Genomic DNA, 17,145 nt, shown 5'->3' with positions numbered 1-17,145 from the left:
ATCAGCTGATAACCTTATGGGAGTTCCCTTGTATGTTATTTATTACTTTTCCCTTCTTGGTTTTAATACTTTTTTTGTCTTTCATTTTTGTCAATTTGATTACTGTGTGTCATGGTATGTTCCTCATTGGGTTTATCCTGCCTGGAACTCTCTGTACTTCCAGGACTTGGTTGACTGTTTCCTTTCCCATGTTAGGGAAGTTTTCAGCTATTATTTCTTTAAATATTTTCTCAGGTCCTTTCTCTGTCTTTTCTCTTACTGGGATCCCTGTAATGCCAATGTTGTGTGTTTTATGTTGTCCCAGAGGTCTTTTATGCTGTCTTCATTTCTTTTCATTCTTTTTTTATTTATTCTATTCTGCAGCAGTGATTTCCACCTTTCTGTCTTCCAGGTCACTTATCTGTTCTTCTGCCTTAGTTATTCTGCTGTTGATTCCTCCTAGTGTATTTTTCATTTCAGTTATTGTATTGTTCATTTCTGTATGTTCTTTAGTTCTTCTAGGTCTTTGTTAAACATTTCTCACGTCTTCTCAATCTTTGCCTCCATTCTTTTTCCAAGATCCTGGATGATCTTCACTATCATTATTCTGAATTCTTTTTCTGGAAGGTTGCTTATTTCTTCTTCATTGTTTTTCTGGGATTTTATCTTGTTCCTTCATCTGTGACATAATCCTCCGCTTTTTCATTTTGTCTAACTTTCTATAATTTTGGTTTTCATTTTGCAGGCTGCAGAATTGTAGTTCTTGTTTCTGCTATCTGCCTTCTGGTGGATAAGGCTATCTAAGAGGCTTGTTCCAGCTTTCTGATGGGAGGGACTGGTGGTGGATAGCACTGGGTTTTGCTTTGGTGGGCAGAGCTCAGTAAAACTTTAATCTGCTTGTCTGCTGTGCTGTGTTCCCCTCCCTGTTGGTTGTTTTGCTTGAGGGGACCCAGCACTGGCACCTTCAGTCTGTATGGAGGGACCAGTGGCAGCCTCCAGGAGGGCTCACGTCAGTGAATTGCCATTGCCAGTGCCCCTGTCCTTATGATGAGAGCCACAGCCACCCCCCACTCTGCAGACTGAACCAGACCTAGCAGGTTGGTTGGTTTGGTTCAGTCTCCTATGAGGTCACTGCTCCTTTCCTCTGGGTCCTGGTGTGCAGAAGAATCTGTGTGTGCCCTCCAGGAATGGAGTCTCTGTTTTCTCCAGTCCTGTGGAAGTCCTGCATTCAAATCCCGCTGGCCTTCAAAGCCAGATTCCCTGGGGGTTCCCAGTCCTGTTGCCAGACCCCCATGGTGGGAAGCCTGACATGAGGCTTGGAACCTTCACTCCAGTGGGAGACCTTCTGTGGTATAGTTGTTCTCCAGTTTGTGGGTTGCCCACCCAGTGGGTATGGGATTTGATTTTATCATGATTGTGCCCCTCCTACCATCTCATTGCAGCTTCTCCTTTGTCTTTGGATGTGGGGTATCCTTCGTCGGTTCTAGCATCTTACTGTCAATGGCTGTTCAGCAGCTAGTTGTGGTTTTGTTGCTCTTGCAGGAGGAGGTGAGCCCATGTCCTTCTACTCAGGCATCTTGAACCAGTCTCTCTGTAGGGTGGTTTTTTAGGTTTGTTAGAAGAATGTATTTTCAGAATATTGGTTGCCAACATGGGGGTGAGCCCCTTCTGCAATGTCTGGAGACATTTTTGGTGGTCACAGCTTAGGGGATCAAAGGGCAGAAGCTATTGGCATTTGTCTCAGAGTAGAGGCCAGGAATGCTGCTAAACATCCTAAAGTGCACAGAACAGCCTCATCCACAACAAATAATTGTCAAGTCCAAATTGCCAACACTGCTGAGGTTGAGAAACTCTGGTTTAAAGGTATAATTGTTTGGTATATAATAAGTATAATTGATAGAAGTCAGTACCTTTGCCCTTAGGTTGTGGTATTTAAGAAGGTCAAGTTGTTAATAAATGGTAAAGGTAGGCTTTTAGCATCTATGTTTTCTGATTGCTGCTAGGCCAGTACTCTTTATAATAAGAATGCTTTCCACAAAAGATCTCCTTGGTAGCAAAAGAAGGTTTGTTTGAAGAAGGCTGAAGTGTTACTTGGCTGATTGTGAAAGTGTTGCTTTGAACTTCTGTCAGAAGAGACTGAAGATGTTTTCAATAAATGTGTAAGTATAATGCACTATATGCGATATTCAGAACGATGTTACATAGAACTTCTCTAACAGGGTGGATATGCTTTACTAAAACTTTTTTTTTTTTTCATTTTTATATTGCCAGTAGTTTTAAAAGAAATCCTTAGCTTGCTTCTTTTAGTTGTGTAATTAGGAGATACTTTGCTCACAGGATATTAGTTTTGTGATGTTTAATGAATTCTTTAGTCTTATACTTTTTTTATTCTAAAGCTGCTTTTGTTATAGTCAGATGTGGTGAAGTTAAATCTGCTGCTGTAAAATGGCAAATATCTGACAAGTTATAAAAACTTCTCATATCTTTCCAGATGAAGAAAGTAGGGCCAACTCTCATGTTCTCTGATGAATATGTTACATTCTTTTCTTGATCCTAAATTTGCTATGTCAGCCGGTTGAATTAAAGTGCTTTATTTATCTACATTAAAAACTTGCATTAATGTGTAAAGGTTTTAGAAAAAATTGGGACAGAGTTTTAGATTATTCCAGAGATGAGAAAATGCCAAGGGAATAGCTTAGTGTGGATCTTGAATTTTGTTTTGTTTTGTTTTTAGGACAAACATAGTTACGAAAGTGTTCTAGGAATAGATTGTTTGCTATGATTTTTTTCTGCTCACTTGATATTACAATTTACTTTGCCTCTCAGCTTTGCACAGGCAGATTAAAATGTCAAGGCCTATTTTAAAAATCCTTATGAAATTTAAGTTTTGACTGTTATGATTTTTTGTGAAATTACTGATAAGATAGAGATAGAGATACTGATAAACATTTTAAAACCAGGACTGCTAATCATGTGATAGCTTCACATGTATTAAGGAAAACAAATCGCATTTATTGCTGTAATTTAATTGAATAAATATGGTGTTTATTTCAGTATATGAATAAAAAACTCCATTTGCTTTACTGTACTTAAGAAAATTCCTTTTCTAAAAACTGAGTAAAGAATTTTAAAAAATTACTCATTGTCCTACTTTTCTGAAACTTCATGTTTCCATGTTAGCATCTAGTTTTTGCTCATGTGCGTCTATATAATTCATAATGAACTTAAAGGTGTGTGTGTGTTTCAGCAATTTCCAAAGCACCTCATACTTGCCTTAATTATTTTAAATGGCAGAGTCATCAGAAATATTTGTTTCTCTGTAGTTATTACATTAAACATCTTTCCAATATTTGGCAAATTTTTTCTACTCTTTTCTGAATTTCTTTAGCATGGATTTAAGATGACCTAAATATTAGAAAAGATTTTCATGATTTTGATTTACAAAATCATAATCTGTTACACAAGAAAAATAGCTGAAGTTTGAAGTCCAGAAGCTTTTTTCCCTTATTTACTTACAAGATAGCTGTTTTATATTTAAAATTTTAAGCATATTTTAATTATGTAAAAACGAGGCAAAATAAAATTTTTCTAAACACTTTTGATCTGTCAAATTTCCTTTTGGTATTGTAGGAATAGTAATTCTATTGTGTTAAGATTAAAATGGATTTAGAAGTAATTTGAGTAAACTCATATCGTTTTATACTAAAGTTGTTATAACTCTGTTGCTTTCCTCTCTTTTATCAGAAAGGGTATGACTTGCCATGATGTTACTGCTCCCTAGAGCATATTTTGAATGATATAGTTTATATTTGCTTAGTTGCTTTGGTAATAGTAATTGGTGATAGTAATTGATGCAGGTTTGCTGTGCATTTGCATTTATAATCAGTATAAATTTTTGTGGTAAAAAAGTGCATGTTAGTCTGTGTCAAATTTTTATAAGTATCAGTTACTAAAACATGGAAATAACTTTAACCTTATTAGCCAAATGATAAGTCTTAATGAATTTATTAATATAGTTAGAACAAAAAATATTGTGAAAGAAGCAAACTTTTCTTTTTTTAAACAAAATTACTTGTTAGAGTAACATTTCCCCAAATGATATAAAATTGTTTTGATTCTTAAACATAAGGAAATTTCGATCTAGGTGTGGTATACCTTCTTGGGTGTTAATGAAAACATAATGAAGGCAAAAAAGTTTTGTTTGTGAGTATATACTTTTATTTTATTTTTTATTTTTTTTAAATTTTTTTAAATTTTATTTATTTATTTATTATTTTTGGGGGGATACACCAAGTTCAATCATCTGTTTTTTTACACATATCCCCATATTCCCTCCCTCCCTCGAGTCCCCCCCACCCTCCCTGTCCCAGTTTTTTTTTTTTTTTTTTTTTTAAACTTAAGAAGCAATCTAAAATATGAATAGTTTTCATGGAGTAGTTGTAGGAAATCTATATAAAATAAATAACTTAGGACACGAAGTATATAATTTTTCATATCTAGCTTCTTTATAGTGTGATCAAGATTATATCTAATACTGTGAAATACACTAAGGTGCTGGTTATTAAGGCTAGTTGGATTCTTTTTGGTACTGAAAAGGTCACACAGATTGTGATTATTGTATAGTGTCCAAGAAGTAAGGCTTGCCATCTGTTACACAAATATAGGGAAAAGTTAAGATAATCTAGTGATATAAGTGGTTTTGACAGTTCTCATTTTGGCATCATCTATTAATTACAGTTTTTAAAAATTCATATCAAATTTTAAGCTTTTCCAAAAATAAAACTTAATGGTTATGCTAGTGTTGATACTTTTCTACTGCAATACAAAGATACTGGTTGGGAACTAAAGATTATGTAATGAAAGTCTGGCTTTCAGTCATTTACTTTTACAAGATTGTTTGGATATTTAAGTGGAAACATCATGTTTTAACTTGTGGTATTACGTTATACAAGATTTTGGTACTGTAGTTATGCAAGATCCTTAAACTATAGTTTTCCTAAGAGTTGTTGTATAGGAATTCATTATTACAGAACTTAATCAGGGATCTGATTTAATAAGTATTCCTTAAAGATTTGCTTAAATAATTTTCAGGTTCTCTGCTTTCTTCTATCACTCATTTCTTGTCTGTATGCTAGTAATTGAATTTCCTCTAAAATTTCTATTGTTTTGAACCACTGCAATAGTTGTTTCTGTAACTTAATTTCTTTTCACCCCTAAGAATTTAGTCTTGCTGAGTTGCATTCAAGTCTTTAAAATTGCATATTGGGCTTAATAGGATCTGATTAATTGTAACCTACATTGTTTTATTATTATGAGACATTGTTTTTTATTGAGAAGTTTATTATTATACCAAGTGATTAATATGAGCAGAGATAATATTTCAGTTTAGATATGATTTTGAATTTGTGTTCTCAAATGCAACTTTGCGTCTGGGGTTTTTATTTTCTGTGTGAGAAACATCTTGCCAATTTCAAATTGATGTTTCATGAAAGTAGGTTGTTTTACTACCATCAGTTTATAGAATTTGTTCATTCCTGAATTGTAGGCCATGAAAAGAATGATGCCTTTTTGGACCTTTTTGGATAGATAGTGCATACATAAATTATATCTCTTACATGGAGTGTGGTGCATGTGTAGATGAGATTTTTTTTTCCAAATACTAGAAGTTTGAAAGTCTTCACCTGTTCTGTTTACTTATTAGTATTTAAAGGGTGTGAGGTGTTAAGATCTCCTTTTACCCTGTTTTCATTTCTGTCCCTCCCATCTAACTGCTGGTATTTTTGCCTTGCTGTATGTTAAACATTATGTTTTTAAAAGTTTGTTTGCTGGTTGAAAAAGCTAGAAACCCCTAGTTTTTTCTTTAATGTCCAGCTTAATTATTTTCCAAGATTTTTACTCTGTTCTCCTTTGAATATGAAGATTCCACAACTAATCATGATCAGTAATTGTGTCTTTTCCCCCAGTTGCTATAATTGGATTCATATTAAAATGGTATCCCTTCTTGAACATGCTGTCTAAAATTGTATCAGTTCAAAGCAAGCAATGTAGACTTATTCTCATAGCTGTTAGTATATTCTAAAATTGCATATTATTAAATCTGAAGGTGAATTTTGACTAGTATTTTAGCATATGTAATTTCAGATCTTTTGGATAATATACTTATTCAAGCAATTATAAATTGATTTAATGATTAAAATATCCTAAGTGGGAATATGAATCATACAGTATTAGAACAAGGCACTTATCGTAAAGTCAGTAATATGATTCTTACCAATACAGTAATGAATGCCAGTATGTATGCCTTCATATTTTAAAATCTGCGAGTTTCTAGTTTGTATTGTTCTTATCCAGAATGCCAGTATGTATGCCTTCATATTTTAAAGTCTACATGAGTTTCTAGTTTGTATTGTTCTTATCCAGATTAAAATGTTGTATGTAGGCAAAATTTTTGCTAATTGGGGAAAAAAGTAAGTCATTTCCAAATGATTTTCTGACTTAAGATATGGAATAAAGAGAAATCAATATTAAAGTCAAATATAAAGTGAAGCAGCATACACTTGTTTGGAGCTTTCTCCTTTAAAATGATTCAGATTAACAGAACTTTCTTTGAAAGGTAAATTTGATTGTTTGAAGTAAACTAAAAAATTTTGCAGTTTTGGCTGAATTCATAGGAAAAAAAACATCCACTTGTCAGAGTCACATTTGTATTAGAACTGTGTTTTCTTAGTACCGTGTGTGTGTGTGTGTGTGTGTGTGTGTGTGTGTGTGTGTGTGTGTGTGTGGTGGTTTTTGAATGTTAGGAAATTTGTTCATGATTGCATCTAAAAGATCAATTCAGTTACAAATCTTGGAGTCTTTCTTTTTTTTCTTCCAGAATGCAGTTTGCTAATATTGAGTGAATTGGCACTAAGTGGTTACTAGGCCTTTGTTGTCAAACTACTGACAAAACCCCTTGGTATCTTCTGTACCTTAACTCTTTGAATGTCTTTTTTTCTGTAAACGTTAATGGCCTTTTATCTTTTTGTATAGCTATAGGGTAGCCAAACTAATGTTTTAGTTAGTCACTTCTATTAAAATGATAAAAAAATTTCTTTTATAATAGAATGGTACTACAGAAGTAATTTATAAATCTAACATTGCATATGAGTATTAGAGCATAAAAGACACCCTCTTATGTACTTTAGAGTAATGATGGATCTATATAATTTTAACTTTTACAATCTTCAGTATGCTTTATTAAGATTATGTGGTAGAAAATTAATTAGAATTAGCATTTGGCTTAGTTCAAGTATGTAATGTTGATAAGTATGTCTAAAGCATGTTGTTGAACTGATAATCTTTTTGAAAGTTGTTATGTAAGTTACAGCCATAATTTGTTTGATTTGTCATTAGTAGTCGGTCTTAGATGTTTTTTAGTGGGAGCAACACTGTAGGGAGGGGGTGTGTGTGTGTATGTGTGTGTGTATTTTAACAGCAGCAGAGTTCTGAAACAGGAAATCAGTCTTATCATATTCATCCAGAGACCTAGGAAGAAGGTAATTATTTGGTATACTCGTTAAAACCAGTTAGTTGGGCAACTTAAATTTTTAGAGGTTTGCAGATTGTAGGCTTGAACAGTTGTGGATATATTATTTCATAATTAACAACTACTCTGGAGAAAAATTGATTCAGTTAGTTGAGTGGACTAATAATCCCTCAGCTAATATTTTAAAAAATTGTACTTTGGATTTTAGAGTATTGCTTGCATTATCAGTGACTTGATAAGATATTTTTCTGTGGTTCTAATTTACTTAAATTTAAATAAAGTTCATAGTGCCTTGATTATTCCTTTAAGAAGAGATTTTTAAAACTCAGTGTTATCTTAATGTATCCTACTTGAAATGTTTTCAAAATGATTCTTAAATTTGAACAATTTAATAGAAAAAAGTTACTTCTATTTCAGATATTTGTCACTGGAAATTATCTTTCCCTGTTTCTTAATGTACATATGAACATAATTAGATGCTTGTAATCAGTGTTTTCCTACTGTTCTGTGATCTCTTTTCACAAATTATCTGTCAATGGGTACTTATTTTAAAAGCTATACACGTAACACTTCATCAGGCTAAATGTCATGGTTTGCTAAACAGCACTATTGTAAAATATCTTTGTGTAGTTTACTTTTTTCCCCCTCGGTTTGTTGTTTTAGAGTATATTGTTAGACTGGGATTGCTGGAATAAAAGGTACAGTAGTTTCATAGCTCTGTATCACAGGTTGCAGATTTCTTGCCACATGAACCAATTTATAGTATTACTTCTAAGTGGAAGAATTACTAGCAATTCTTGATATTATCTTTGAAGAATATAATGCTTTCATTTAGAAAGTGAGATATAAACTTGTATAAACTTTTCAGTCAGGAAGAGTTGGAATATGAAAACAGCAAAGAAAGGTGTGAGGTTCAGTTTGCTTGGAGAAGTAAAAGAGTTTAGTAGAGTTCCTAAGTTATTGGGTAGTCAGTTTTCCTTTCTGGTTTGGCACTGCTAGCAGATAATTAAAAAGTGTTAAAAGGAACCTAAAATTTATGCTAAAGTGAATTTAAGTTAATATATTAGAATTCCTTTTATAATTTGTTTATGAAAACACCATATTGAGTTGCCTTGTAATGAGACATTTAAGCTAAAAAATAATAGGACGTGTCTAACTTGTGCAAGTACAACTTCAAGTAATAACAACCCCTATTTACAATTATAGACCGATTTGCAGTTTTACACATTTAAATATATTTCTCATTTGATCTTTGAAACAACCAGTGAAGAAGTTACAGCAAATGTTAGTCATTATTTTACAGAGAAACAAAAATATCTGAGGCTCAGAGATTGAGTAATTTAACCTGAAGTCTAGGTTTTTAAGTTGCAAAGCTAAGAATGGAATTCTAAATGACAGTATGCATTAAGTGCTTAGTACAGTGCCTGTCACCTAGTAAAATATTTCAGTGTTCCTGTGTCCTCTGTTGTTCCTGGACATTTCTTCTTTATTCTTAAAATTCCCATCTTTTTAAGCTTCTTTCTCTTAGTGTTTTTGTAGTTCATGCTTTTGTACCTATGTACCCTTTTCACTTTAGAAAATAAAATTTTAGGCTGTATTAATTTGGTCTGTACAGGGATGATTACATAACATATATTAGGGCAGATGTTCTTAAATAATGAGCAGTTAACACTTTATAAACTGGAAAATTCAAGGAACTCCTGTTTCTGCTTTCCTTCCCAATAGAATCATCAGTTTAGAAGCCGGATCCAAACATTTAACACACTTAATAGGGAAAAGTAAAATCTAGTAAGAAATGTAAAATCTTTTATTAAATGAGAAAGTCATAGAAGTATCTGAGCATGGCTGGTATTTAAAGCATAATTTGATTATAAAAGTTGATAATGTGGATATAACTGTGACATACTTGGAAAGTATTTGTTAAATTTAAACCTGTTAAAATTTGTTGAAAGAAATGTAAAGCTGATGTAACTAATGAATCAGTGGCTGGATTTCTTTTCCTCTCACCTGAGCCTCAAGTGTCTGTAAGTTGAAAGCACTGACAGAAAGCAGGGGAAAAGCTCCAGAAATTCCTGGAAAATGAAATTAAATGGTGAAGTCCTGGTATTTGCTAACTTGCTTTTGATTCTTGTCTTCTCTTGTTAGTCTGACTTTATTCCTTTAGTCCTGCTGCCAGTTTAGCTCAGTGTTCCTCTTGTGAGCCAGGCACCTTCAGATTTGCTTTTGATACTTTCTGATCACGGATTTCTTTAAATCCGTTTGTCACTTTTTATTTTACTTGTCATGTTCCATGTATGCTGTAACTTCATGTTGTATAACTTCCAGTTAACTAGAATTCTAAAAATAGCTTTTATGTGATCTGTGGAAATAATTTTCCTTAAAATAATTATGGCAGGAAAAATAAGTAGTTATTGATTTGTATACTAACACTGCACTTCAGTTTATAAGTTGTTAAGGGATATATGTATCTGTATACTATACCGAGTACTAAAGAGAAACTTTTCAGAACCGTTTTACTGTTAGTAATTATCATATTTAAAATAAGATTCAATTTATAACACACTCATAAAATAAGGCTTAGGGAGCTTTTTTTTCCTCCCTTGTCATTTTAATAAAATATGCAATAGAATGGAAAGTAGTAAAACAAAATATCTTAAAGACCTATTTTTGGTCATTATCCTCTGCTTGAAAATTCAAGGTAAATGTGTAGTTTAAACCCCATTAATTTAGGCTCAGATAAAATACTGAGATGAGGTAGACTCATGAAATCTCAACTTAGAAAGTGTTTTTTAAAAGATGTTAATTAGAAGTACCTTGGAACATATTTTTAGTGTTGTAAGTTATGCTTGAATGCTTAGAACAGCCAATAAAAAATTATTTAGTTCTTATGGTAGCCATATTATTTTATAATAGGTCAGCTATATTATGGGTTGAATCAACTTCTGTGAACAGGTTTTAAAACTTAACTATAATTTATTTTTTCTTTGGGACAGTATTCTGAGGTGTGAGAAGGGATTGTTGTAGCACTTCAATCAAACATGATGTACTGAATATAATTATCAGAACTCTAACCAGTCACTCAAGATCTGTGTATTTAATTGTATGTAAATTGTACCTCAACTAAAGCAAAACATAAATTTTAACATGTTTGCTCGAAGGAGGGGGAGTGGAGAAAGACTGTCCAGTGTGTATCAGATCTCCTGTAGCTATGGTGACATCCAACATAGGCAAGATAGAACCATGTATGCTCTCCTTGTTGCATGTGCCACTGATGTGGGAAAAGGCGGCTTTTTTTTTTCCTTTTGGAGTTATATTTTACATATGTTCTTAAGTTAAAAAAGGTAAATTGATATTGTAAAGATTTTAAAGAGTTAAAGCTTTTGGAGCTATATTTTACATATGTTCTTAAGTTAAATAAAAAGGTAAATTGATATAGTAAAGATTTTAAAGAGTTAAAATTTCTGTTAGGCTTTAATGTTCTTTAGAAGGGTTAGGTTATTCAACAAGTCAATGTCATTGAAAAACAACCAGATAGTTATGGTTGGCTCTTAAGATCTAGGATTATACCGTTTGTTCAGTTGATAGACAAACATCACTATCTTCTAGGCATTGTTCATATATTAAATTATTTAATTCTTGTAACAACTGTATATGATAGGTACTTTTATTAGCCCACTCTACTTATTATTCAAAATAATATCCAGTAAGTGCAAGTTGTCTATTCTGTATTAGATTGTTAGTAGTAATAAAATTTTTATTTACTTAAAAAATTTCTGTTGCATTGCTCAAAAAAAACTTGGCATTATTTCAGTTTATATTTTTTACTAAAATGTATTTATAATTTTTTAGGTAAGAATTCCAGAATTGTGGTTGCTGCCACTGCTTTGGGCTCCCTACTGCTGCCTCATTTTTTTTCTCACTTATTTCCTAGTTTCTTATGCTTCTACTCTGTAAGATAGAGTTAAAAGGTAAAGATTATTCATTTTCAGGAATTGTACTTTCAGGATTCCTTTGAGCCTCTGTTCTCTTCTGTGGTTTTTTGTTATTGTTGTTGCTGCTGTTTTGTGTGTGTGTGTGTGTGTGTGTGTGTAGATACAATACCCAAAAATATTTTGATAATTGAATGAGATACATTTTTACTTGGGACTACTTTATTATGTGAGAATAGTAGGATAACAGCTAATATTTGTGATGTTAAAAATGATAATCCTAATGGTTTTCTTTTGGAGTCTTTATAGTAGAAGAACCTTTTGAGGTCGAGGGTGAATTTGTGTATTCTTAAAGTGACAAAAATTGTTCCCGGCCCATAGTAAATGCTGTAAGTCTTAGATACTTTTACTGTTATATATATATATATATATATATTTAAGAAATTTAGCATTTTAAAGGACCACATACGAAGCTGATTGTAAGTCAATATTTTGTCAAGATGTTTAGTAAATAGATTTGGAGATAATTATAAAATAAACAGTTTTTAAAACCTGTTATAGAAACAGTACAGGTGCATCATACCAAAAATAGAAAACACAAAACAAGCAGAAATGAGAAAAATATGTATTCCTACTACCTAGAGACTATTACTTTTAGTACTTTAGTTTGTAATCTTTTTGTCTACATATTTTAAGTATACAGGTATACTGTTTTCTTTTATCAAAATGATATCACACTGTACCTTTTGAAACCTTTTTTCAGTCAATAATGTCTACTTTTTTCTGTAGGTTTTCATCTCAGCCAATCCTCAGATCATAGTAAAATTTCTCTAGTTGGTTCAAAAATGTCCTTAATGGCTGGTTTGTCTAAAATAGTATCCAGAACAGGATTGTACCAGTGAATTGGACTGTTAGAACCCTTAAGTCTGTCTAAATCAAGGATAGCTACCCATCCCTCCCCTCCTCACCTTTTAAAATGATATTTGACATTTTAAAAACAATTTGAAAGAGACTGGGTTTTGTCCTACAGACCTTTTGAATTTGTCCATTTTACGCTCATAATGTCATTTAGCTTGTTCTATCTCATATAGTGACTGTAAGTTAAAATTTATATATAAATGGTTGGTGGATACTCAGGTTGAAGATAATTTGGCTATCGTAAATGATACTGTGTCCTTCACATTGCATCACATCGAAACATGATCTCTACTTAACTTTCTTGGTAATGCTGAGATTTTGACCACTGAAATTGAGTGATGACAGTCTTTTCTGCCCATTATCCAATGATATTGGTCTTCTTACCTTAGAAGATATTTTGTGCAGTGTTACTTTGTAAGAAAGTTCAGTTCCTCGTTATTCACTCACCTATTGGTTTAGCACCATTTATTGATCCTTGCCTAAATCAGTAATTTTATTAGGGCTTGCAAAGTTTGATTTTTCTGTCTTTTTATGTTTATTGACTGGTGTTTTCTGTTGTGTTTGCTTTATGAGATGGAGCTGTTTGATTGCCCTGAAATAGTTCCTGCAGGAAAAGTAGGATAAATCCTTAATCTCCCCCTTACCAATTACAAAGTAAAGAACTATTCCAATACCTACTTTTTATCAAAGGTTATAAATGAAAATAATTTTTTGTTTTATTTCTTTAACTTTTTCTGTTTTGAGTATCTTTATGGACTCAGGGATTTTCATTTTATTGAGGATTCATTAATTTACTACCATTTAAATTTTTTCTTTGATACTCAGTTTGTCACAGATTTAGTCATTGGGATATCCTTCATGCCAGCTCCTGTGTCTGTTTGACATAGATCACTAATCTCTGTATGCCTTCCTGCTTTCTGGCCCTGAAATATATCCCAGGCTCACCTTGATCTGACATTAACTGTTTTTCCAAGGAGCTGGTACCTTTTAATGTATTATTATATTAGAGATGAAATCGGGGTTCTAGAAGTGGTTGCTACTGCTAAAGTGACGTACTTTTAGGCTATTTCTTTGAAAAGACCTAAACAATATAGACTTTTACAAACGAGTTCATATTAAAATTTTCAGTTATTAACTTGATTTCTTGATTTTATAATGGTATCTCTTTTCTCTTACAGCAATAATCCTGAATCTTCAAGTCATTAAGTTCATTGCTTTTTTCCTATAATATAGAGAAAAATGTTTAAAGATATCAATACTGATATTACTAGAAGAAGACTACCAAAAGAAGTTTAAAATTTTTTTGTACTTCTCTTTTTTTTCTTAGAATACTTCCTGCCCAGAAGTATAGTAAAATTACAGTGTCCAAATAACTCTTGAAATAAATCCTTTCTCCTGGTTACCAATTTGATATTTAACCAGATTTGTTTCAATATGTGCTTCCCTCCTTCCCCTCCTCTTCTCTGTGAAGCAACCATTTTTATTAGTTTCTCAGTTATCAGGTGTGTGTGTGTGTTTGTGTGTGTGTGTTTGTGTATGTATGTGTGTGTTGGAGGGTTCAAATTCAAGCATATATATGTGTAAATATTATTGCTTTTTATAAAGTATTTCTTTTATACAAAAGGTAGCATGCTATATACCCTGTTGTGCACATTTTTTTCTTAAAATATTCTGTAGATCTGTGCAAGCTGTACTAGTAATCATAAAGATAGAACATATAGTACATATATAATTATATCAAAATGAAAGCTTTTAGTAATTTAATAGTTACTTTTGGATTGAAAATAATACTGAAATAAGCTCAATAGTGTGAATACAACAGAAAGAAAAAAGATCTTTATAAGGGCACTGGATTTGGTGAGTTTTGAATTGTATTTGGAAGATGAATGGGTCCAAGTAGGTAGGCATAGAGCTTTAGAGATGTTTTTGAGTGGCTTAAGGCACATTAGCTTGGCTGGTTTGAAATGTCTGTGTCAGAAAATCATGAGATTAGAGAGGATTGATAGAGCTTAAGAAATGAGAGCTAGTGTGATGGACAGAAATGCATAGACGTGGATTATTGGTGTTTTTTTATGGTTAGTCTGATATAAATTTTTGAGTGTGGAAGTTTGTTTCATGCAACTGTAATATATAAGTTAATAGAATGGGCATACTGAACATTGATTACGTTGTTTGGAAATGAGAATAAGTTTCTGCCTCAGTTTGGTATTATCAGTTCATAAATACCAAGGGTTAGAAGAGATCATAGTGGTTTTCTCAACCTAATCATCATGTAGAATAGGAAAGGTTGAGCTGTCCAATTTATACAACTGGTTAGAGGTATAGCCGATTCTTAAATCTGACTTTCTAACTCTTACTTGTATCTACTTTTCTCTATACCATAGTACCTTTTACAACCATGAGAAATAAGTTGTGCAGCTGTTTTTTGCTTTGTTTTTTTTTTGTTTTTGTTTTTTTTTTTGATTTTTGGGTTTTGTCCCGATGCTTCAGTACTGTAAATATGGAAGTTACCTTTTTTACCTTAGGTGCATCCTAAATGTACTGAGTAGAAGGATTTAAAAATTATTTTGACATATAATTGTTTTGAGAATCTTTTTTGGGGTCAATGTATTTACCTGTATTTCTTAAGTACACTTGATGGCTTATAAATAAAAACATTTGACAATCTTTTATTAGCATAATTTATAGTGGGGAAAGCTTCTTTTTATAATCAGCTAATGTTTTAAAACATGTACATGTAGTTTGCACTGCTGCATATTTCAGTCAGCTAATGGTTTAAAAATGTGTATATGTAGTTTGCATTGTTGCATATTTCCTTAACTTAAGTACTCAGATATTTATCCAAACATTATTGCTATGGGGTTTCCTGCAGAAAGACTTGAAGGCGTATACAGAAACAATATTGATGATGTAGTAAGGTAAGAACTCTTTAATTTTCTGTTTCAAATATTGATGTATATTCATGTTGTATTTTCATTTAGAAAAGATTTCTAAACCACAGAAAAAGATGTACTTTGTGATGTAAACTTTATTTTTTATTATGTTGGTGATCTGTAACTGCTTTTTCTTTGCTTCACGTACCCACTAGGCCTCAATGGGATAAAACTCATTTGATAAGAACTGACCTTTTACATAATCAGGTGTATGTGATATGATTTCACGGACTCCATAAAATACCCCTCGCCAGTTTAATGTCTGGATTCCATTACACTGTGATTTTTGTCTTTTATGTCACAATTGGGTATTAGCCCTAAAATCCTTGAGTGGATTTATTCACTTAAATTTATTTATGCTAAGGTATAGATAACTGATACCACGTAATTTTACATAGAGCAGTTTATAATGGGGCATAAATGTACCAAGAACCTGAAGAAGTATTTGATACAGGGGATCTAGAAAAGAATTGCTGGGCATACCAAAGCGTAAGTTTCTGTTTTAAAATTTTGCAGAATTTTCTAAGTGTAGTTATCATTCAGTTCTGAACAGTAGTTCTCAAGGTTCATTTAAATAATTTTAAATACATTTATGACCTAAGAATACATAATATATTTTATGAGAGAAGGAATTTTTATCTGCTGTGTGAACAGGCAATATCGTTTCTTATTTCAGAGAAAAAAAAATGTGTGTAAATAAATTAACTGTAAAATGTCAGTAGGAACTTTGGCTTTTAAAAGTTAAAATTTTGCATTATTCCCTGTACTCTCTTTCAGAAGTATCTTTTTTTGGAGACTTTCAATTTAAATATTTGGTGCTTATGAGAATTAAATGTTATAATGGGCAGGAAAACACTTTGTAAAGCATTAGGCAGATGTAGAATCCTTTTTAAATAGTTGTCTTAGACTATATTATGTCTGAGACTATACTCTATGAGCTAGGCATAGTTGTTTTTCTAAGTGGTTAATTTTTAGCAATTTACTTTGAGCCAGAGTATATTTCCATTTTTGCAGTATTGAGTTGTATCCAGTTGGATTTTTGTAGTGTTTATGTTGTGTTCAGAATTAAATTTCATTATCTACAGAAAAACTCCCAAACTACTTTGTAGTTTCTGTTACAGTTATAGATGGTACATGAGGCTGTCAGAGGAACTATTTAAGAACCTGAAAATAAGAAATGAATTTGCCTTCTCATAGTTGGGCAGGACACAGTGGAAGAATATTTAACATTGCAGATCCATGGCAGCAACAGCTTGATATGGCTTAGTCAGTGATAATACCCATCTGCAGAAAAGGCAATGAATGATAGAGAAAAGAATAAGAGAAGTAAATTTGGACTCCAGAGATGGAGTATCTGGGAAGTGAGCAGTGCAGTCATCAAATGTGTTTGCTACTGTGATGCAGAAGTGTTTTATCAGGCCTCTTTATGGCCTAGATGAAACATCTGTGAAGTCTGTCTGCTTCACATTACTGTAATTCTGTATTCAACCAAGTACTAATTCAACCAAGTCAGATTAATACTCATACTGAAAAAGAGTATGAGTACTCATAGTAGAGGACATGTTTTCTGATCACTGTAGGGATATCCTTGTGGTAAAGTAATCTGGTGTGCTAATTTTTACATTGTTCTCTTCTGAATGTGAATTAGTCTCTTCTGACTGTGAATTAGTCAGTGAGGCTGATTGATCATCTTTCAGGTTACTGATAAAGTCCAGTTTCTGGTTCCTTATTTTTTTTCATTTTAAATATTTATTTATTTATTTGACTGCATCGGGTCTTAGTTGCGGCATGAGGGATCTTTGTTGCAGCATGTAGCATCTTCCATTGCGGCACATGAGCTCTTTGTTGTGGTGCATGGGCT

At 32.4% G+C, this 17,145-nt stretch overlaps 1 protein-coding gene across 3 annotated transcripts in view; it reads left to right on the top strand.

The window, feature by feature from the left end:
• Positions 1–17,145, top strand: part of PTEN (phosphatase and tensin homolog) — a 96,696-nt gene that overhangs the window by 17,321 nt on the left and 62,230 nt on the right. For all 3 annotated transcript variants that reach the window (XM_057737471.1, XM_057737469.1, XM_057737470.1), the window contains one exon: positions 15,185–15,269. In XM_057737471.1, the coding sequence (XP_057593454.1) occupies positions 15,185–15,269 (85 nt within the window). The remainder of the gene's footprint in view (positions 1–15,184; positions 15,270–17,145) is intronic.

This window comes from Hippopotamus amphibius, chromosome 5, assembly GCF_030028045.1.
Source record: "Hippopotamus amphibius kiboko isolate mHipAmp2 chromosome 5, mHipAmp2.hap2, whole genome shotgun sequence".
Classification (NCBI taxonomy): Eukaryota; Metazoa; Chordata; class Mammalia; order Artiodactyla; family Hippopotamidae; genus Hippopotamus; species Hippopotamus amphibius.
The sequence above is the reverse complement of the archived record's forward strand: the minus strand, read 5'-3'. Positions and strand labels throughout refer to the sequence as shown.